Here is a 24,867-nt window from a genome sequence, read left to right on the forward strand (position 1 = left end):
ACATTGATGTGAAAATGTGTTCATGACAAAAGTGATCTTAACATTAATCTGTTAATCAACATGATTGCAAATAGCCACCATCATTAAAGAAAAATTATAATTAATTTCGTAACAGTGCTGTTTGCAGATGTGACCTTATTCAGGTTTCTCCATTAAAAAAAAAAAAAAAAAAAAAAAAAAAGGAGAATAAGCTGTTTGGTGTCACAAAAAAAAACTGAAATGACCTACCATAATTGAGATACTGTTATTGAAAATGTGATTTTGAATATGGATTTGACACATCATACAGTGCTCTTGCAACTCTTGTGTTTGTGTAGTTTTGTACAAATATGTTTGGATCTTACCATCTTAGACAAATGTGGCGACTGCATTGAATATTTTAAACCCATCTAAAATGCAGCATGTTAAATTCCCATTTAATATTGTGTTGACACGATGCCTCATAAAAATACACCGACTGAGAAGGATCATCTGTACTAAGGGTGTAAACCTGATTCAGTCTGTGCTCAGTCTGTGTATTTTTACAAGGTTTTAGCTTGATCATTATTAATGTTAGTTGAGTAATTTGACATACTAGGTAGTTTACGCTGGGTCTCATACTTTAAGCCCTCTGATGTTGTTTCTCGATTTACACAGCCGCGTAACAGGCACTTTGAACTTATTTTTTCTTCACATCTTTCACGTAGCATTTTGTGTTGCCCGTGGCATCCTCAGAGTAAACAACCGTTCTGTTATGGACAGTAGAGAAGAAAAAATAAATAAATAAAAAAAACGTAATCAGTTTACAGGTACATTTATTCAAAATGGGGATTATTTTTTGGGATTACAATTTCCACGGGAGGCCCAAACATGGTGGGGGACCTTTTGCACGCCCCCGCCCCCCGTTTTTTTTTTTTTTTTTAGTTTTTTTTTAGGTTGATTTAAAATAAATAAATAAATAAATAAATAAATAAATAAATAAAGTGCCATCAACTGTTCACTCATAATCAAAGGCAAGGCAAGGCAGCTTTGTTTATACAGTATCGCAGATTCCGTACACGTTAGCTTCATGTGCTTCACATGCTTAGTAAACGGCATTTACAAAGAAAATAAGTTAAAACATTTAAAAGCAAAGGGGGTGGGGTTGCGAACAGAAGAATTAAGACATTTTAAATGAAAGAAAATAAATACAAATAAATGAAATTATCAATAAAATATCAATATCAATATATACTAGACGAAGTCCAATTTCTTAGAGGAATTGTGTGGGAATGCTGAAAGCTGAATGCTAATAGCTGAATGCTAAGATTTGAATGCCTGTGGAATGCTTATGAAGTAAATTGAGAGATAAATTATGACATTATAACCTCCTGGTTACTGGACAATGCGCTTTACCAACTATGCCACCAAGAGTATCAGACACCTGGTAATGACGGTAAGTTATATGAACGGAAGTGGGCGTGGAAAGTGATAAAAAGCTCAATGTCTGTCCCATTGAAAATGAATGGGGAAAAGTTGATATTAAATGTTAAATTGTGCAAAACTGTAAGTCAGTGTTGTCAAACGGATCAGGCCTTCAAATGGGTTTAATCCGGCCCGCGAGATGATTTTGTAAAGAAAAAAAAAAAAAAAAAAAAAGTAATGTCGGTCTAATTAATCAGTCGGCCACAATCAAAACATACAAATAAATTTGTAATTTCACAAGCAGTCCTCAGATGAGCAATGCAATTTGTACGGGGAATCGTCCTGGATGTCATTATTTTACACACCACCTCAAAGGTATGTTTAAAAAAATATATATATATACAAATAACATCAAAAACTACGGTTTGTTTAATTATGGTTATTTATCCATCCATTTTCGTGACCGCTTATTCCTCACAAGGGTCGCGGGGGGTGCTGGCGCCTATCTCAGCTGGCTCTGGGCAGTAGGCGGGGGACACCCTGGACTGGTTGCCAGCCAATCGCAGATTTTTCTTCCTCTGAATGTTAACTACTGTTTCTTGATGCTTATTTGTTGTCTTTCCTTGTGTAAAGCACATTGAGTTGCCTGGTGTATGAAATGTGCTATACAAATAAACTTGCCTTGCCTTGCCTTGCCTTGCCAAAATGGACCGATCCTCTACTTGGATCAATTTGACAATTTGACCCAACTTTGAGTCAAGAAATGGGTCTTTCAGTGTAAAACAACTCATAAATATTGGTCAGATCATTTACTGGGGTAAAAAAAAAAAAAAAAAAAAAAAAAGGAGTCATTTTGTGTAAAACAAGTTCGAAAATTGGCTCAAATTTACCCATGAAGTGGATCAGCCCATTTCTTATCCATAATTGGGTTACTTTTGACCCAACTATTTTGAGAGTGTACTGATTGGCAATCAGGGATTATATCTTAACACTGTTTTCACTGTGTGTTTGTTTGTTTGTTTTTTTAACTTATTTTAAGGGTTTAAAGTTGGGCTTTTTGGCTATTTATTATTTCACAAATATTTTATGCTGTATTCTTATTGCTATGCATCAGGGGTCTTCAAGTTCGGTCCTGGAGAGCCCCTATCCAGCCTGTTTTCCATGTTTCTCTCCACTAATACACCTGATTCATGATCGGGATCGTGATCAGGCTTCTGAAAAGCTTGCTGATTAGCTGATCATTAGATTCAGCTGTGCTGAAGGACGGAGACATGGAAAACAGGCTGGATAGGGGCTCTCCAGGACCGAACTTGGAGACCCCTGCTATGAAATAAATTTGAGAAAAGAAAATGTTGCCTCCATGAACATAGCCGGCAATAGTAAATGCAAAGCGTGTCACGTCAAACACAAACAGCAGTTTGTGCAAACAAAACTTGACTGACTTCAGCACCACGCCTACTATGTCAATATCTGTAGATATCAATAAGCACTTGAACTTTTATTCCACTGACATTGGAGCAGTGTTGCAAAACTTTTTTCTATTTCTAACTGCAGTTCAGCACCAGTTTGAGAAACCTAACCTCACTACTCGATAGCATAGCACAATTTAGTGATCCCTAACCATCTAATTTTGAACTAATAAAAACGTTTAAAAAACCAACAATTAATGTTAAGAGTATGCAAAAAAATGTACGACTAAACTTTTTTTTGAATAGCCTATATAATCGTAGGTCTAGAAATCACTAATTATGTTACTAGATGTAGTCTCACCTTTCACTAGAGGCTGCCATGTTTCGCCACCATCTTCCTGCTCCGGATGCCCAAAGGACAACTTCACAAATGTAGTTGCACTGGTGCTACTTACATAGAGTGTCAGACCCAATGGGCCGACCACCACTTACCTTCCACAGCTGGGTCCTGCAGGTGGTCGTCGCTGAGTCCCGTGATTCGGGCTCCCGTCGCTTGTCATCTTCTGCTTTGCTCTCGCAAGCTTATATTCGCTTTTTTTTTTTTTTTTTTTTGTCTCTGAGCCATCGTATTGTGCGTGCTTCTAAATGTATGTATTTTGGCTGCATTCTGTGCTATAGCGACATCTAGTGGTCACTTATTACACACTTTGCCTTTAACTATCCATGGCAAGTTTCTTGAAACAGGATATGTTCTTGACAAACTACGCTGCAGAAGACCTGCAACAAAGACCACTGATGAAAAAACTAAACTCTTGTAGGCATTTAAGCAAAGCCAAGGAAATTCTCCCGGGGGGCTCCACTGCAACTCCACATCGACATTCAGGGAGTTACTAAGCGTTACCCATATCAAGACTTGAGGTGAAAGATCATGATGCTCAACAATGTGTAAATATAGAGATTGTGAAGTATGTATGTATGTATGTATGTATGTATGTATGTATGTATGTACATCTTTTTCTTCCTCAAAAACACTACTGGCAGCTATTGCAGGTTTCTACACTGATGAAAAGATTTTTCACAATTGTACGGACTATATGTACAAAGTACTTCCGTATTCGATGTCTTAACGCACCCAACCTTCCGGTGCAGAGAGACTTCAGTGGAGTGCACTGTTGATGTAATGTAAAACACGAAGACTAAATCCTTAACCCACTCAAAAAAGAACAGGGGCCGCACTGTACTTTAAAACTAAGTCCATCAGAATTTTAAAACTACTAATTAGATCTCCCAAAGCCATAATTTGGCCTGCCTGAGCTCTGGGAATGATGTCATTGCTTAAAATGATTATTACACAGAATTGCAAACATTTTGAGTAGCTAATAAAGCTGTTTCGTTTATTAAATTTTTTTAATGTATAGTGTTTCCTCATTTCACTTTTCACAGTCTCAGTCTATTGCGGATTTTTTAGTGCAATTCTGCATGTTTTTTGTTTTTGTTTTTGTTTTTTACAGTAATGTACCTAATCCCTAAAATTTATGAAGGTTTGAACAATGAGAATGTTTAAACAAGAGAGAAATGTGAGAAAAAGTAAATGACCTGATGAGAAAAGTGTGGTGAAGGGTTTTAGAGCCTTAAAACATTCAGAGTAAATGTAAAACATAAAGCTAGCTACTTCGCGGATTTCATTTATTGCGGGTATTTTTTTTGGAAGCTAACTAAAACGAGGGAACATTTGTAAATGTAAATTATGTATTGTAGCTCCTCTCCCGGGACGACTGGAGTCCACGCAGTCCCTCACCTCCCCCCTATCAGTCAGATGGGTTGAGGTGTTGGATCTTACAGATGGAACCGCCAGCTAACTGCTCATAACTTGCTCATTTTCCAATTTTCTTTTTTATTTTAACGATACGTTATTGGATAAGCCCTGCGATTGGCTGGCAACCAGTCCAGGGTGTCCCCCGCCCATTGCCCAGAGCAAGCTGGGATAGGCTCCAGCACCCCCTGCGACCCTTGTGAGGAATAAGCGGTCAAGAAAATGGATGGATGGTTATTGGATAAGAATAATTTATTAATACATTAAATGATATAATTAATCGGGAGTAGGACTAGATAAGTTATTGTGCTTCTTCCTACTCCTTTTGAACATGTAAATTATGACATTATTAGTGAATTATTTTTTTCTTCAATGTTCCATTTTAACTTCAACTTATATTTTGTAATGTATTTGTATGTTTAACCAACCAACCAACCAACCAACCAACCAAACCAAACCAAACCAAACCCAACCAGCCAACCAACCAACCAACCAACAACTCTCTGGCCTGTGGTCTCCTCTTCGGCCAACAGTATATGATGAGCTCTGCCTCGTCAATATTTTGAAGCAGATGTAATGTCTCTACTGTTTTTTTTTGTTTGTTTTTTTTTTTTATAGGCCTGCCCAAGATGACATATCTCTTAATGCCTCTGCTGAAATGAATAATGACTCATAAATGTTTTCATGTTTTTTAATGCAATTAAATGACAGCATAGGAATATACATCCATGTAAATGAAAAGTCAATTGCTGTAAAAAGAGTAACAACATATCAAAGTTTAAGCTTCAAAATATAGTACAACTCTGGTTGAAAAGTCAAAAGGCTGTAAAAAGAGTAACATCACATCAAAGTTCAAGTTTCAAAATACTGTACAGTAGAACTCTGGTTCGACTGTTAAGAAACGGTGCCCTTGTGTGGTCAAAGCATGGATAACATCAGCAGGAAGAAAATGCCGAGAACACTGGTGCTGTCTCGAACAACAGAGTTATCCCTGCGAATTTTAACAAACCACTCTTCTTCACTGGTGAGCATAAAAGAAAAAACAAGGCAGAACCCGTCTATCTGCGCACACAGCAGTGATTGCTCAATGTACTGTCGTCTCTCCTCTACTTCGATGCCTTGACAAGTGCACGCACCCATACATAAAAACAATGACGAAAATGTAGGCTACTCTACAACGCTAACAACTGGTCGAGGTTCTCTGAAAGAAAACAAACGGCGATAGCCATGACCGGAAAAGGTGGCGCAATATAAGATTTTCTCAGAAACACGTCCCATTGTGCATAGAGTCCATTCTTGATTTTATTTATTTTTTAAATCTGGCCCCAGTACTCCTTTGTGGTAGATCATGTAATGTTTTTAAGAGTAAAAAAAAAAACCCTCAATTAATTCCATTTGAATTTCGACATTGTCTCTTTTCTGTGTATTGTGCCTGCTTTAGTTCTGCTTCATTTACTTTGGCTAAGCTTTTAAACTTGAGTATACGGATAATTGCACTGTAATGCACCATTAGAAGCTTTAGTCTGTGAGCTTGAAATCAGACAGAAACATCAAAGGAACACAAAGGAAAAGCTGGTAGTGTGTAAGATTTCAGCAGTACTAATCTGATAAATGAGCAAAAATGGATACATAGTGGGTTTAAGAGAAATTGTGGGTTGTCAAATGGTGATCTAAGCTGTAAAAGAGCGAAACAAAACAAATAAAATGCTTTATTTACACAGGTTTTATAATTCTTGCTTTTGTTGCCATCAGGCTAAGAAGACTGCTTATGACAATGTAACTGTTGCAGCAATAAAAGAAGTGCTCAAATTACACCTGTGACAATAACTACTGCAAGGCGCCATCTGTGGGACAAAAGAATGCCACCTAAAACTATTCAGGGAGAAATTACTGTTCAGGCTTTGTTGTGGATTTTTAGGCTGTCTGCGCTTGACAAAAGCGGATTAGTACAACAGCACTGAGGTACTTTCAATGGCCACACTACGTGTAGTATACAGTTTAGAGTGGTGTGTTCGTGAAATTTCAATTGAGACCTGATGAAATAATTCACTAATAATGTCATAATTTACATGTTCATATATTTAAATGTATATATATATATATATATATATATATATATATATATATATATATATATATATATATATATAGAGAGAGAGAGAGAGAGAGAGAGAGAGAGAGATAGCACCTTTAGTACAATCATTTTTGCAAATCAAACATGATTGAAATTATTAGACAGTTATACAGTATTACAAATTAATTCAAATCTAATAAATAGCAAGTGTAAAGATGCTGTACTGTGCATTTTTTTTTTAACTGAGAATCTTGACAGTCATGTTATGCAACTGCTTTGATGCTCTGAAATGTAAAACAATAACCCACAAAAAAAATTCAATCTAAACAACTATTCAGTGGAGTTACCAGGCAAATGATAGATCCTTTGCTAAATATATATGCATACTTGAGTTGGTTCAAGGTGAGATTTCAGCCCATCGTCAGCATCAATTTGTCACCACAGCAGTGATGCAGTCTGTCTCATCTTAAGCAGCAAAGATATTTATATGCTTCCTAAATGTATATTCACACAACAACTTACCATGATTATTAGCTCAGCTGTCAAAACTGCTGAGAATTAAAGCCACTCTGGTAATTTAAACTGAAATAAGGAAGGAATAACCGTATTAATTAAAGTCACAAAATGTTTTACATATTCGTAATACATCACTGTATTTTGAAGTAAAAGCAAAATGCTTTTACAAATATATAAATGAAAATTCAGACAGCCATGAAAAATAACATTAAAAAAAAAAAAAACTCATCACAGAGCAGTATTTGAGCTCAGCTGCCAGCGCAGCCTTCCACCATTGCTGAAAACTGAAAGCTATTTAGAGGGTTCAAGAACAGCTTGCTCTCTTACTGTGGAACATAATCAGCACATTTTTAAACATAAAGAAGGCCTGTGAATGTGACCATTCATCTTGAGTTACCATGTTGTCACTGAGGCATCACGGCTCTCCAAGGCCTACACTCTCCACAGAAACCTACAGTACCTTGTATTGGAGGACCTAAAAGGGGTTTCCAACAAAGTACTAAGAAGCTCTGAATCCTAATAATGCAACCACAGAGACCCAACACATTCCATTCAAGTTGACAATATTAAAGGTTAGACTAAGTAGCTTGCTACACATTTGTGCTGTCTTGTGATGTGTTAACTGTCTTTATGTGTGTGTGGCACATTCAGATTTATGTCATTTGGAATTAAACAACAGGTCTTACGACAAAAACAGCCACTCTCTCCTTAGAAATAACTCAGAACTGTACCTCTCTCTTTTTCAAGTTTTTTTTTTTCTTGACATCTATTCCTACGCACAAAAGTAACTGTACCAAGCATCTTTCATCTTTCAAAAAATGTCAGCCCTAAAATGATGAATGTTAATACTCGGTATTGAGTCCACCCTGGCGGTAATTATCTGGCCATTGTACAGCTTGCAATTTGTGTGGAAACATCCTAGCTGGAATCCTGCTAAATAGCTCTATTAAAACAGCCCGAAGAAATAATTGTTATGTTTTGCGCCCTGGGCTGCCACAAATGTGTTGAAGCATGATTTATTGCATTTGTGAGCTGGAAATCTATAGTGGGAAATGTTTGACAATAACCTTTTCAATGTCCCCCCACAGAGTAAGGTAACATATTAGACTGCAGTACAGTTATACAGAATACCAAAAAAAAAAAAAAAAAAAAAACACGCTAAAATTAGCACATTTTTAGTAGTACGATATTATACTTGTCATTTTTAACTCAAACAAAGCTCTTTGAGAATTTCCTAGATTGAACATTTTGCACCACATCTTATTTTTTACAACAAATTAATTTCTTCACCAGCAGAGGTTTGTGACACACTTAATGGACACAATGTTGTCTAATTGTATAAAATTAAGGTTGATAATTACTCATGTATTTATTTAGGTGCATGTTTTTCTCTGTTGTTTTAGACTTAGTGCTTTATCTGTAACCACTGCCACTTTAATACAGTGCAAAGGTCTTACAGTTAAACCAGTTTTTGCAGGGGAAAAATACAACATCACTTTCCAGAAAAAAATAAAAAATTCTAGAGCGGTGTTGCATGGGCTATAGAATAACCCAATACATTTAGATGAGGCTGTGTTTGAAAGTAACGGTTACTATAAATCTCTTTCACAATTTTCACACCACTATATGGCATCAACTGAACAAGCCACCCAGCGGTTTATCATCCTACATGAACTCGACTATTACTACTCACTAATAAATGGATCGACAAACAACATGTAATTAAATGTGACTTTTTTGACCGTCAAGCAAAGTGACATTCCACTGTATCGATGATATGATAGCATATGCTAAAATAGCATACTGAAAACCTACTGTGACAAAAATTGCCAAAGACCATTGTTGTAAGAAAATGTAGCTTAGTTGTAATGCACCACTGATATGCAATAAATAAAATAGTACGTGTATATTCAGTGGGTGCAACCCATGACATCCATCAGCGGGTACTGTTTTGTACCTTTCCAATAGTTTTATACTCAATGCAGAGTAGTAATTCACCTGTGAGTTAGGTTGCAGTGCCTTTAAATATATGTACTGTAGTTTAGTCTGTTCAATTTATAATACGTTTTTATAAAATGTGTAGTAGGTGGTATTGCAATTAGCGGCATGGTGGATGACTGGTTAGCACGCCTGCCTCTCAGTTCTGAGGACTCGGGTTCGAGTCCAAGCTCCGACCTTCCTTGGTCGAGTTTGCTTGTTCTCCCCGTGTGACACGACGAGGAGACTCAGACGCAGGATAAAGGTAGGCCACAAAGGCAACAGGTTTATTTCCGGCCAACAGCTGTTGAGAGGAGAAGGGGGAATCTAAAGGTGGAGAACTAAAAACGCTCCACTGGGGAGGAAAAAACAGGCCAAAAGTACAGGGGACAACAAAAGGCGCTCCGCTAGGGAGGAAACAAGGCTCAAGGCACAAGGGGTAACTAAGGGTGCTCCGCTGTGGAGGATAAGGCACAAAAACAAGGCAAAACAACAAGGCAACGGGAACAAGGACTCGAGGACTGTGGGACGCTTCCATGCACTGACTGTGACACTTCGGCAACGGAGGGGAGAATGCAGGTGGCTTTTATTGTCTGTCTTGCTTGGTGGCAGGTGTTCACTTTTCATGGGCGGGGACCGGTGATTATGGAGCGGCAGGAAGGGTAAGTGACCTGGGGTGATAGGAGAGTTAGGATTTTCAAAGTAATACAGGAAACATGAACACAAAGATAAAAGCATGGGCCGTCACGCCGGTGGCGGCGTGACACCGTGCCCGCGTGGGTCTTTTCCGGGTACTCAGATCTCCTCCCACATTCCAAAGACATGCTTGGCAGGTTCATTGGGCGCTCTGAATTGTCCCTAGGTGTGCTTGTGAGTGTGGATGGTTGTTTGTCTCTGTGTGCCCTGGCATTGGCTGGCAACCAGTCCAGGGTGTCCCCCGCCTACTGCCCAGAGCCAGCTGAGATAGGCTCCAGCGACCCTTGTGAGGAATAAGCTCACAATTGATGGATGGATGGTATTTCAATTCACTGAAAGCACACCAGACATTACCCGACTGGCCCTCATAAGTGGTAGGTGCCTGCCAAGTATTTTTTTTGTCCATCAAGTTTGTTTGTTTGTTTGTTTGTTTGTTTGTTTGTTTGTTTGTTTGTTTGTTTGTTTGTTTTAAATACAAGCACAAAAACAATTGCAAAGTATATCAATTTTCCAGTGGCCTAGATTTTAAATGTCCACCAACCATTCCATGGCAGTTGATTAAGAGAAGATAACTGACGGTACTCCAATGCTGCCATTATACATGCCTACACATTACTTTCCCTTGAAGAACGACAATTGAACAAAAAACATTGATAAAAAACAACAACAACGTTTTGAGTAGGGGGCAATATTGTAGGATCACATCAGTGAAATTTGTGGCATATTATATGATGAATGTATTTTTTTCTGTCTGATGAATTAAATGAAATGTTGGATAAGGATTAGCTGTGTACCTACTTTTGAACCCCTTTGTATTGTTTCCTATTATTGTTATTATAATTTTTTTTATTTTTATTATGACTAGTAGTTACCCTGGCAATAGCCAGACGGATATGCGCTTCACTCAAGTGAGTTCTCAGCAATATCCATCTGGTACCTCTCCACGGTAATTTGGTTGGGAATGACGGGACATTCTGTACAATAATTCGAGCTGATTGGACGATGCGACATTCTACACGTTTGTTTTAACCAATCATGGCTATGGGTGATATTTTCGTTCTTGCCGAAGGGGGGAAAAGCACGAATGATCTTACCAGCTAGAAATGCACGAAGCTCCTCTCGCCTTTCAACATACAACAAGGAAACGGTGAGTAATTCTGCAAGAACAAAATTAATTGCAGCGTCCATTCGTCCATGTTAGGTTTGTTTGTTAGCGCCGGAGTCGGCACTGGCTTCCTGGTTTCGTCACAGCTGCATGCCCCGCCCCCAAACACAATGTCGCTCTGTGATTGGTACGAACCACCAGTGGTTTGGAATGGCGGATATCTGCGGGAGCGGTACAAGATGTATTCTCCGGGGTTTGTGAACTCACAAATACTGCGAGAACTCATCTTGTGAGAGCAAATTTAACTAGTAGTAGTAGTAAAACCACCCACAAAGCTTCAACAATTAGTGTCCTCAGTTCCCAAATGATTAATGAATGTTGTTAAAAGAAAAGATGATGTTGCTAAAAAAAAAAAAAAAAAAGTTCATCAGTTTCAAGATCGTCAATATTAAATATCTTGTCTTTGAGGTGTATTCAGTTAAATATACATTGAACATTATTTGTAAATTACGGTATTCTGTTTTTATTTATGTTTAGCATAACATCCCAACGTCACTGAAATTGTTTGGTATGTTAGCTTGACTATGAAAGACCAGAGTACAGTAGTAAAAGTGTCTGAAAACATTATGTTTGAGAAACAGAAGCAGTCCCTTGCCAGTAACAAGCTTCCTCAACCCAGTAAACGTGAGATCAGAGGTTAGGTAAGCCTGCTCACTGCTGCGCTTCATGGCTTGCCCATCTACGATAATTGTTTTTTTATACAGTGTACACAGTTTCAGCAATGGACATTATTTAATTTACAAAAGATCATCAAAAATGCACACACCAGAGAACTAAAGCTGAAAATAATTTTAATTGAACACGATGTTTATTTGTCTGTCTCTGGCTCTACACACACATTCACTGTTGTGTCGTTTTAAATTTTGCTGTACATTACACTGACAATAGCCTAAAGCTATTCTACTCTAGATTTTTTTTTCTTATTATTATTAGTATTTTAATTTGGATGTGTCATTAATTTGCGAGTTATCCATATTAAAATCAAGCTGATTCAGTGGCCGTAATCACAATGGCGGCTTTCATGAGCACGGTTTTACTGCATTGGTAAACTGGTTTTGCTTTGTTATTGTTATTGTAGGAGAATAACATACAAACAATGCTACTGTATATGTTCATGAGTGAACCTTCTACAGTCAAACAATTAAAGCTACTGCCAGGTTGACTCCACTCTCTGGTTAATTTCTTTGTATAATGTTGGGGTCCTACTTCTACAGCATGCCTATTAAACTCCTGTAATTAAATATACTCTTTGGCATTCAGGTTTTCAAAAAAATCTTCGAAAAGTTGAATCATTCCATTCAAAAAGTCAAACTTTCATAAATTATAGATTCAGGGTCCACAATTTAAGCGATTTCAAGTATTTATTTGTTTATAGTTACATAATTTGGGCTTCCACCTTATAAAACCCACAAAAACAGGATTTCAAAAAATTTGACTACTGTGAAGAAATTAGCATGTACTAGTATCCAGTGTTTTTCATTTTGGGTTTTGGGTCTGGTGGCCCTCATTTAGGCCTGTCAGACCCTAAAACAAAGAGCTGACAGCAAGCATCAAGGAAGCCTGGTATTCTAAGACCCCCAGGCAATACCATGGCGCATCGAGGAAGTGATTAAGGCAAAGATATTTACAACCAACTACTGAAGATTGAGATATCGTTTTGAAAATACCATCCATCCAGCCATGCTTTTTTTCCCATGCAAAATAACTGGGAAGTATACATGGTACGGGTAATTTCTTCACATCACAGTAGTCTTTTTTTCTCTCTCCTTTTTTCTTAAATAATGTTCTTGTGGGTTTTATAAAATGAAAGCCCACATTATGTAAAAATAAACAAATACTTGAACTCACTCAAATTGTGGACCCTCTATGTATAATCAATGAAAGTTTGATTTTTTGAATGGAATTATGGAAATTATTCAACTTTTCCCAGATATTAATTTTTTTTGAAAAGGGTCTGTACATACCCTGTTAGAATTTGTGACATATTGACAGTTTTGGCGGAAAAAAATTATGCAGAACGAGGCTCATCTAATTTCTTTATTGCTATGAAATCAAATGTCTTAGACATAGCTTATTTTGAAACCCATTAAGAATCAAAATGTGTTCTGCCTGATCACTTTTTTGTTGTTGTTATGCTTTATGGGAGGTTGAGGACCCAAATACAGGAAAGCAGAGCGGCAGGAGGATCTCAAAAACCAATATTTAATTTACAAAAGAACAAAAAAAAAAAAGGTACAGTATTTGGGTTCTCAAAAATACAAAATTAACAAGCGTAAAAAATAACAATGTGTAAATTACTCTAAAACACACTAGGAAGACATGACTAAATTCAACTAGAACAGCAACAAGACGATGTCAAGGACAATGAAGCACCAAGGAATGAAAGAAAGCAGGGAACAAAATACAAACAAAATAACAAGACAACTAGAGACACCTGGATGAGACATACTGTACGTGGCTGAGGTAGCTGATTGGATAGCACCAGCGACCGGGTTTACAAGCACAGGTGGACACAATAACATGTAATGACAAATACATTGACAAAAATGGCCACATGAAGGAAAACATGACAACTAAAATCAAATCAACAAATACAAATTGATGAATTACAGTATTTAAGTCGGAATTGGAATTATGTGGGAGTAATGTATCTCCTTGTCACTATGAATTTACACTCGCTGGCGGAAGCAATGTCGTACTCATAATGTTGAGCCAAACACACAAACGCACCCCTGTGGTCTAATATTCAGTAACAAATTATTTGACACGTTTTCTTCGATAAAATGTGCTTTTCTGTGTTTATGTAGAAATAATAATGACTTTGATACTCATTTTCAAAAGATGAGTTTTAAGTTGGTTGTTCTAGCATTAATAATTATTCTGTACCTTGTATATGCACTTTCACCAATGCTAGCAGTGATGGCAAAAAAATGTCTGTTTTTTTTTTTAAATCTTTTATTTTCCATATTGATATAGCTATTGTCTGAATATGAGAATTAGCAAGGAAAACATTTACTGTTGTTTTAGAATTGCACTCATTTTAAATACCGTTTTGTATATCTCTAGCAAAAGCCTTCAACGAGCAAAGTGTGTAATATCAAACTGTAATCACTAAGTGCGTACAAGTGTATTTTAGAACATCTAATTTAACATTGTTGCAGGTGGTTAATTAGCAGTGGAATATGTTCACAAGATCCCGAATGCTTTCCATAGCGCTCTGCTGAGCGTGTGATTTTTTTTTTTCCAACAATACAGAAGCTGAACACCAGTCTTTCGTCCTGCTCTGTTATTGTGTGTGTCTGAGAGGCCAAGACGCTGTATCCTCGATGTATTTCCCAGGCTGCGGCTGTGCTCTGCAGCTTGAGAAGCCTCGCTTCCCCTCAGTAGCGGCCTTTTAGCCTCCTTTTTCCCTTTCTCAAACAATGGATCCTGCCCCACTCCAAGCAGAAGCCCCCCAAACATTCTGTGAATAAAGTTAGTTCAACATGCAGCCCTTAAAGCCACCCTGAGACTGCTGCCGGGCAGGCACACTCACAGAATTGTCTGTTAATAGTCCAATTAGATAATTGCCATCTTTCACTCCTTTCCCTCTCTGTTTCTCATAAAGACATGAATGGCACTCTGGAAGGGGGGCAGCTTGAAGGGGGCTTCTGGCCAGCTAAGGTGACAAGAAGGAGCAGAGAATGTTCCTTGCACTAGGCCGCAGGATTGAATTGAATCTTTGTAGCCTAATCAATGGTCTTATTGGATTACTGACCACTGCTGTGTTCAGAGATATTGTTGCACTGACAATTAAAATAGCTCAGAGTTGGTGCTTGGGTGGGTGGTTAGTGGGCTGGAAGGCGAGCGGTGGAGAAGGGTAGGGGCCATTCCAGGGGTATGCATGTGTGAGAGTGCAGGCAGCCTAAGCATTAATGACAAGTTTTGTTCCATTTTTTGTAAATGCGAGAAGTCGCTTTCTGGGGTTCAGTCATCTGCCTTGAGGAGGATGCAGTGTCCAGGACCTTGCTGCATGGGTGGCTAAAAAACAAAAAATAAGACAACACAGGAACTATAAGCGTTTAATAGAAATGTTGGTGTCACTGGTCTTCTTCCATTTTTAAGTAACATGGATTTCATCCAAACCTTTTTCTACTCTCTCCTTCTTCTCTCTCTCTCCTTTTCCGTTGGTTAATTCCCAGTGTCTTTTGCCTACAATAGCGGTAGATGTGAGCATTACAGGACTACGTTGAATGGCAGCAGAGCCAACGAGAAATGGGATCAAAGTTCACTGACATTCGACGGCAATCAGGTGCGCGGTGAAAAGTCGAGGGGGAAAATGCCTGCTGGGTTTTGACGGATGAAAGAATGAAACAACCGGCAACTTTGGCTGGGTCTGGAGGAGTTGCGTCCCTGTGACTGACGATGTTCATGTGAGGGCTCAGGCAAGACCAATCATTTCTCTCGATTCCCTGAGCTGACAACAAACGGACGGGGAGCATCAAAACCTCGTCGATTTCCCCAAACAATTTTGAGTATTCACGAGGTTACGCTAATGTGGAGGCAACAAAATTACCGCAATCAGTTGAAACAGCGAGGGCTCATCCATGGCTCTGATTATGTGTAGCTCATCTATCAGCCTGATGTCTTTGTAACAAGGAAAGGGGGGCATTGAATTATCATTGAGTTTCACGGAGACGTCCAAGATCATTGGGCAAGGGAGTTGGTCAGTGATAATAGGGTTTCCTTGGATGGGTGGCGGAAGTCTTTCACCATTAGATAGCTGACGCTGCCTTGCTGGAAGGTACTGTTTTGAAACTAAACCCACACTGGTCAGATAATCTGTTGGTTCTCTTGAATTTCCTTTTTTTTTTTTTTTTTTTTTTTTTTTTTTAAACGGGACAAAGGAAGGAGAAAAAAAAGAGGCGGCCAAGCTGCATATCCAAGAACTGAGCATGGAGGTCAGGTACAACCAAGAGACGGAAGGAATGATGTTGAAGAATGGACTTAAGGAGGGCAAAGACGGAAAGGACTCGCAGAGCAGTTTGTCCAAAAGCTTTCTAAAGGAGCAACAGAGCTCCTTTTCCTCCTCTGGGACGGTGGAAAACTGCGAGAAAAACAGGGGGAGCGCTGCAGACCCGGACTACTGTCGGAGAATACTTGTGCGAGGTAAATCTTGTCCTCTTTCGTCAACGATCCAACGGAACTCTGAAACTCGCGACTATCGTTGAGCAACAATTCTGCCAATTATTATTATTTTTTAAATCATGTATTTCTTTTTCTTTTTTGTTGAATTGAAAATTTTGTGTAATTACTACTATTGTTTTTTTTTTAATAGTATAGTAATGGAATCATTGTAGGGAATTTTTAACAGTATCTAGAAAAGCAATGTGGACGAAGAATAAAATTACAATTATTCAAAAACAACAAATAGTTACTTAAAATTATGTATTCTTCATTGCGGTCACTATAGTTTTAGTTTTTTACATTTTTTTACATTTTTTTTTTTTGGGGGGGGGGCAAAACTGTAATTAAATCCCGGTTCTTTAACAATACCTCTAATTTTGTAGCTTGACACATGGGAGAAGGAGGGAACAATCACACTGTTTCGTTATTTTTTTTTTCTTTAATCTTTTGCAAAAATTAAATAATTAAGTACGGAAGAATTATTTTGTTGTTGCTTCTGTTGAATTGAGTTTATATTCTTGCATTGTATTGTGCATGTGTGAGAATACTAGAATACTATTATGTATTGATACAAATTATTATTTAATAATTATTATGCAATATAAGTGAATATTACTACATTATTTTTGTAATAGTCAATTCACTCAATAAATGAAAAATAACAATGATGGTTGTATGTCCTGAATTTCAGTCAATTCTCTTTCTGCGACAGAAAATTAAATAATGAAAGTTATTTCAATTCAGAAGGGACACCTTTCTGTTGTACATTTCAAAAATGTTTTTCAATTTAAATCCTTTACTGGAAAGCCACTTCAAATGGAAAAAGGAAGGGGTATTAAATTAAATTAGAAACATTTGCACACACAAGTTGATTTATCAATCAGTAATTTAATCAATCCATTTATTTAAATCTGTGCAAACTCTCAATTTATTTGAACAGTTTTAGCATTTTGCAATCTTAGTTTGCTGCTTAGTCATTCAATGCAGAGGGATTTTATGTGCTTATTGATTAGAAATGTTTTTGATTATAAAGAAAATGATATTACTTCAAATCCTTTTACTCAGGATAAGGGCAATTCTCATTCAGAATAATAATGTTTCTAGACAACAATTATGAGCTTTTGCTAATAATGATTAGAATACTATTAATTGGAACCGTGCTTCTTTTGATGCAGTGCACTGTGTGAGTCAGCTTTGTTGTCATTGTTGTAGATGCAAAAGGCTCCATCAGAGAGATTATCCTACCAAAGGGTTTGGATTTGGACCGGCCCAAAAGAACTCGCACCTCTTTCACTGCGGAGCAACTCTACAGGTTAGAGATGGAGTTTCAGAGGTGTCAGTATGTTGTGGGAAGAGAGCGAACTGAATTGGCCCGCCAGCTCAATCTGTCCGAAACTCAGGTAAGGTGCTCATTTCAACTGTGCTTTTCTTCAGTCTTCAAAAATAATTGCTCGTTATCCTTTTTGATTCTTTCTTTAGTTAGTTATGATCATAATAGCCATGGAGTATAAATTTTGCCAATTATTGTGTGAAGTCAAATTCGTTTCATGAATGTGAGGATCTGCTTTACTATTTTAACAATACAGTGCTGAATTTAAAAGGGAAGGCAGATTGGGATATTTCTTGATAAATACATGCTTTAATTATAATATAAAAGTTCACATTTCTGTTTAATGTAGACATTTGAGCATTTAGTTCAACATAGGTCAACACAGTAATAAATAAATAATGAAAAAGCTGACATATTAATCCTTTAATGGGCATTGTATTTATGTATTAAGCCTTATTAACCCACTCACTGAAATGTTTTATAAATTCAAAATTTGGACGTCAGAAAAATCACTACCATACTTTTTAAAAAATATGAGAATACAAAACAATTGTTTTTAATCCATCTAATCATATTTATAATAATTTAAATACAGTGAACTTTTTTTCATTGTTTTGCACTAGTTAGCATTAGCCGTCTTTGTTGAAATTTTGCGATTACTGCCTTTTATAGTGAGGGTGTGGTATAAATTTCCATTGAATTTAATTTACCTTGCTCTATGAAGAACTACAAGATCGACAGTGTATTTTCACACTTCTTTATATATTCAGTACATGCTATTTAATTTGATCTCCATTTCAAATTTGACATACTCTACAAATCGCATTTAGCGGAACAACTTTGACTAACTAGTTTGATGTTGTACTTACATAAATGTAAGTGACCTTCAATTTTGAATCAATGGCTGTGCTTATAAATGCAATGGGCCTCATACAGGAACCAGTCTTAAAAGAATGATTAAGCACTTTTTAAGAAGAATGGAAATTCACAAATGTATTTGCTCTGAAGAACAGCCTAGATGGAGAAAATAGTTTATGTGATAGTACGGGTGCATAATGTGCGTAAAGGTTAGACTTGTATACATTTGAACACTTAACCTTCATATGACGATTACATAGAGTTTGTAATACATATTCTGGACGTCCTTGCTTATATGTGCAAGGGGTCAGATCGAGTTCACGCGCCACGGATGAACTACATTTGCACTCTTGAGTTTGACACCATATTTCAAAGCAGGTCAACGTGCAACACTGTAGGATTTAGAATTGACAGAATCATGCCCGTCTGTTTCTGCTTTCAGCAACTTTCAAGATTAAGTGTTCTTTGTCCATTTTGTCAAAATTACTTAATAGTGTTGTCGTTGTCATTCTCGTTGCTAATTAAATTGTGTAATTGTTCAATTGTGATGTTTAGTATGATTGAAGATGGTTGACTTTTTTTCAGAGGTAAAACTTTTCACACAAAGTGAATTCAAGGTCAAAAAGAAGATTTACTTTTGAAGAAAAAAAGCACAAGTGCTCAATCTTTCTCGCTGTTAATTCTTAGCAACCAAATGACATGATTAGATTAACATTTGGTCCATCAAAGACACATGCTGCTACAATAATCAATCTTTTTTTTTTTTTACTCTCAGCTTCAACATGATATCTGACTGGTGAATTAGATCAAACCATCTTTTGCTGTCTTGATATAAGCAGTCGGATCGTTGCTTAACAACAAATTAATTTGATCATTGCAATGTGAAGGTGGTATACGTTTGAATTTTGGGAGGAAACAATTATGAAAAGTCAACATTAGCTCTGTCAGAAATGGTTCATATTTTATTTTCATCCATGTGTATTGAATTCGAATGATTTGTAATGTTAACATGACAAAAAAAAAAAGATTGATTTATTGCTGCAATTAATTTAGACTAAGATTTTTAATCATTATGTGTTGAGAAATTAAGGTGAAATGATAAACAACAGAGAATGAGATTTAAGGAATGGAATTGGAATGGAACAAATTGGGCGGGAAAATGCAGTTTTTATGTTTTTCTTTAAATTGATTTTGGATCTTCATCCATCCATCCATCCATTTTCATGACCGGTTATTCCTTACAAGGGTCGTGGGGGGTGCTGGCGCCTATCTCAGCTGGCTCTGGGCAGTAGGCAGGGGATGCCCTGGACTGGTTGCCAGCTAATCGCAGGGCATGGATCTTCATTACATTCTTTATTAGATTATTATTCTGTATTAAATTATAAGTACATTAGACCAAGTACCTATTTTTGAGTTACTTTTACAAAATTGTGCATTTCTATGATAAAAGTGTCTAAAATTCCATATGAGTGCAAAGAAACAAATTGGTTTCTATAAATTAAAGAGAAATTTTACCGGCCTCTTTATCTTATCCAGACTTCAAAATATATTATAGTTTCATTCTCTAGAAAGTTGACACAATACCTAAAAATCAAGCATCCAGGATCCAATAAAAATTTAACAGAAGTGTTGTAACTAATTCCTGCGCTTTCAATAATGGTTTCCAAGTGAGTTCTGGTGTGCAAACTCCTTGACACATATGCAAAAATATTGAATTCAACAAATTGGACAAGGTGACAACAAATTGGACAAGATGACACTTTTATAGAAGCAACATTAACTAATCAAAAGCCAAATATTTAATCACATTCTGGGGAATTATGTTCAGGTACAGTTTTTTTTAGATTTCAATTTTGGTGTTTGAATCTAATATTCGCTCATGTAAATATGAACGCAAGGCTAATGAAGCGATCTCATTTAATGGATAAAATATTCTCAGGTATTTAGTAAATAGCTGCATTATACGGTGTTTGTGGAGGCCTTTATTGCATGTTTTCTGTATTGGCATACTGAACAACCACTTATTTGTGCATTACACTACCTGAATAATGCGGCCTTGAAATACAACTTCATTGAGTGTAGCTCGGGATTTTGCTGATCACTGGCAAAAATGCCTTGCGTTGAATTGAGAAAGGAATTAATTAGCAACGCTCCAGAAGACACCTTTCATGTTCAACACAAGTTAATTTGGTATTTAATCAACATTGCTGTTGAGCAATGTGAGTTTCAAAGAAGTCAGAATGACCCAAAGGTTAGTTAATAGCTGAATCAAAAACATCCAGCTCCAATGGCTCCGAATATATTCTACTTTATTCTGTATACATATTTATCTCCCATAACACTGTACCTGAAAATGACGCTTCATATTCCTTTGCTATACTGTTCACTCAAATTCAATTAATATAATCATTTCAATAACTTTCATAAATATTATTTTATTTCTGCTTTGTATGTATCGTCAGTGAATACGGTGCTTGACAATGAAACCATGATGAAAAAGCACTTCATCAAGAAAGTGGATGAGGTGCCCTTGAGCAAGTGCCCTGCCTCAGCTCAGGGATGCTGCACCATCTAACATCTCTCCTTGCATGCTTGTATGTCTGTGTGGTGTGAAACTACAACTGTAAAATGAATTTCTATGGGATTAAATGAAAGAATTTCACATTATTTAGACATTCACCCGTACCTAGACCAGGGGTGTCAAACTCATGTTTGCTCAGGGGCCACATGGAGGAAAATATGTTACCAAGTGGGCCACATCAGTAAAATAACGGTATATAACTTAAAAATGATTGCCGTCAATTACATGCAGATTTTTGCTGTTTTTGTGCCAGCCCTAAATTACGGAGCTCAACTGTAATCATATTGTCCCAAAAAATAATACAAATGCAAATGGAACGTGGCAACACTGAATTCTGGACGTGTTAAATCTACCTGTTGTGCATATATATTGTTCCCAGAATGCATCGCATGGCACAGTAAAAGACGCTAATGCTTGTCATATCAGTTTGTGTTACCAGTAATTGAATTTGTGTCGTATTTAACACGTTTGTCGGTCTATGATTAAGAAAAATAAAATAATTATAATAATAATGATAATAATAATAATAATAATAATAATAATAATAATAATAATAACAATAATAATAATAATAATAATAATAATAATTAAATAAACCGCAACTTTAACTTGTGTGTAAAATAATGACATCCAGGACGATTCTCCCATACAAGTTGCATTGCTCATCTGAGGACTGCTTGTGAAGTTACAACTTTTATATATTTTGATCGTGGTTGGCTGATTAATTAGTCCGCCATTACAATTTTTTTTTCTTTTTTTTTTACTTTACAAAATTATCTCGCGGGCCGGATTAAACCCCTTTGCGGGCCTGATCCGGCCCGCGGGCCTTATGTCTGACACCACTGACCTAGACAGTACGTAAGATTGTAAAAATAAATTTAAAAAAATTAAAAATGAATTTCATACAAAACATAACTATGTTTTGCAATTAAAGTACAACATTTAAAGCAGTTACAGTGTTAAAGAGATATGAAACCAAAGAAATTAAAAATAAAGCTTAATTCAATCACTAAAAGAGCATACATACGTACAGCGCAAGAGCATTTTTGACATGATTTCAATAATACTTTGAAAGGCCATAATCATAAGTAAGAGAAAAGAGCATTGATTTAAACCTGGATTTAAAAGCATTGACATTTTATTGGTATGTTTTTAATCTTTAGTCATTACGCTGATAAAAAAAAATGATACCATGAAATTGGTGGACCGTATTATATACAAGTATACAGAGGGGGGGAAAAAATGCTTTTTAAGTTGGTGAATTTGGTGGGGCGTATTATACACGGATGTGTGTTATTCAATGCAATGTATTTCACGGGATGTTTATAATAATACTGTACAACTATAATAATACATTGTTTTAATTGCCTTGAACTGTATATTTCCTTTAGCCATTGATTAACTGTGGGAAGGCTCTGCTGAATTTATAGTGAGATGTGTGGAATCTGTATTTATCAATGTAAATGACCCAAATGAATGCCTTGTGTATGAAATGTGCTGTACAAATAAACTTGCCTTGCCTTTACACCCTTTGTTTGATTGGCAGCAATTCCAGAATACAGTTGGCCTTTTTAAACACCAATTAATTGATTGATTATTTATGTTATTTATTTAGCTCCAAAATCAGCTGGTATAGTGGTTAGACCCACTGCCGTAACACTGAACCACACTTTAGAAAGTATAAAAAGTGGATGAAGGGCGTCGGGGTACACTTCCTCTCCACTCCAATCCAGTCCACTTTATTTCTATTGCACATTTCATAAACAAGTGTATCCAAAGTGCTGCACATTGAGATTGACGCCATATCATACAAATAAAATTTAATAAAACAACTATTAAAAAAATAAATAAAAATCAGTTAATAAAATATTATAATACATTAAGTTAGATAAAAAATAAATACATAAAATAAAACAAAAAACACAAGGTGGGGTTGGGTGATGGACAATAGCCCACAGTGCTGTGCAACCTATTTGAAAATTTTGTTTATTTTTTTTGTCCATGTGTTTTCGTCTACAGGTAAAAGTTTGGTTCCAGAACAGGCGCACAAAGCAGAAAAAAGACCAGGGGAAAGACTCCGAGCTTCGCTCAGTGGTTTCCGAGACCGCAGCAACCTGCAGCGTCCTCAGACTGCTGGAGCAGGGTCGGCTCCTCACACCCTCAGGCCTACCAGGCATCTTGCCCCACTGCGGCAGCAGCACTTTGGGCTCGTCCCTGCGGCCCCCGTCCATTAGCATGGGCAGCAATAGCAGCAGTATCGGCGGTAGCAGCGGAGCCGCTGGCGGCAGCCCAACTCTACCCGCCGTCACCAGCTCGGGGACGGTGCCAGGCCTGCAGAGCGCCGCGGCGGCTCACAGTTTGTTTAGCTTCCCCATGCCCTCCTTACTAGGCGGTGTCGCCAGCCGCATGTCGTCGAACCCGCTGACCATGGCTAGTTCGTTAGCCGGCAATCTGCAGGAACTCTCTGCCCGCTATCTGAGCTCTTCTGCTTTTGAGCCTTACTCGCGGACCAATGGCAAAGAATCCATGGACAAGAAGATTTTGGACTGATGCTATGTTTTCATGTGGAAGTATGTTTGTTTCCTCTGGAAATGTTTGTTTGTTATTTGTCTTAACCTGTCTCTGTTTTAGTCACTGTCTGACCTGTCTGTGTCATCATGTTCTGTGACTGTCTAGTAATCTCGATACATGTCAACACTCATCTCATATCGACAGATTTAGCTGTAGAAATGTTATCTGTAAAATGTTCATGAAGGGGTAAAGGGGCAAATTCTTAAAGGGATTATTTTAAGATTTTTGAGATTCAGATAACGCTTCACAGTAATCAACTTCAACTATTCATTTAAAAAGGTTAAAATGAAAACAATTCAAAAAATGGATGACCGCACAATGAATAAAGTTTCACACCACTAAAGAAGGCCAGCATAAAAGACGTTTCTGTTTTCAGATATTCAATTGTATTGGTTAGGTTAAGCAAGACACTACACATGAGTAGTTGCAGAGAAAGAAGCCATTTTGTGTAGTAACATGTCAGACAAAGCAAAACACAAAGTCACCTGGTTTCGAGCTCTCTTTTCATTTGCGAGAAAACTGGCTTCAACAAAAACCTTCAAGAGATGTAGTTGTCATTCAGCAGAATTGTCTTCTCAATAGTTTATTGAAGACTGGATTTTTTTCTTTTTCAGCACGTCTGTGGCGTTTTTGTCCTCAAGTTGCAGTACCTAACGTTTACTTTTGATAATTTTTCTCATCTGCGATTTCGCTACCTTTGTGAGTTTTGCTGTATAGTCCTTAAGAAAAGCTTTGCTTTTCACCATTACTGTGCTGCTTGCTGTGATGATCACCAAAATGGTTTATCAGCCTTGAAGACCTCCCTTTAGCTCCTTCGTGAAATCAGCGGCCATTAAGGCAGACACACTTGGAGAAAGGGTTGAAATGATTGTACTATAAAAGTACTGCAAATGAGAGATGTATGTTTTAAATGGTTATTTTATTGTAAATTATTCAACTTTGTAATTATGACATTATTAGTATATCTGGTGAATCAAGGATGACTGAATGTACTGAATGGATTGAGTAATCAGTTAAAAAGCTATTTGGTGCTGTATTGTGAGATTTGTCAAATGTGCGGTCCAAATGTGCATATACTGTATATCATGTATACTGTTTGGCTATATGTTTTGCCATTTTTCTTCAATTCATCTTCCTATGAATCAAGTTTGCGTTGATAAATTCCAACACTGTTATATATCCAATACATGGTGGTTTGATAAGTATGACATGTTTGGGTTTTTTTTCAAAATTTCAATGTGCAAAAAAATCATGCATAACCATTATCCCAAAGCAGAACCTCTTTTAAAAAGTCAAATATTTAAATTAAGAGGTTTATAAATAATTTC

At 37.0% G+C, this 24,867-nt stretch overlaps 1 protein-coding gene and 1 long non-coding RNA gene across 3 annotated transcripts in view; both read left to right on the top strand.

Annotated features, from left to right (window-relative positions):
• vax1 (ventral anterior homeobox 1) overlaps positions 1 to 24,688 on the top strand; it is a 51,503-nt gene extending 26,815 nt beyond the window's left edge. Inside the window, exons 2-4 of one of the 2 annotated variants that reach the window (XM_077496203.1) lie at positions 15,920 to 16,181; positions 17,412 to 17,599; positions 22,988 to 24,688. In XM_077496203.1, coding sequence (XP_077352329.1) covers positions 15,968 to 16,181; positions 17,412 to 17,599; positions 22,988 to 23,518 — 933 coding nt within the window. In that variant the 5' untranslated portion in view covers positions 15,920 to 15,967 and the 3' untranslated portion in view covers positions 23,519 to 24,688. The remainder of the gene's footprint in view (positions 1 to 15,919; positions 16,182 to 17,411; positions 17,600 to 22,987) is intronic. The other variant, XM_077496204.1, reaches the window with a different exon arrangement.
• Positions 1 to 24,867, top strand: part of LOC144001471 (uncharacterized) — a 185,964-nt gene that overhangs the window by 37,145 nt on the left and 123,952 nt on the right. The window lies entirely within an intron of this gene.

This window comes from Festucalex cinctus, chromosome 14 (genome assembly GCF_051991245.1).
Source record: "Festucalex cinctus isolate MCC-2025b chromosome 14, RoL_Fcin_1.0, whole genome shotgun sequence".
NCBI lineage: Eukaryota > Metazoa > Chordata > Actinopteri > Syngnathiformes > Syngnathidae > Festucalex > Festucalex cinctus.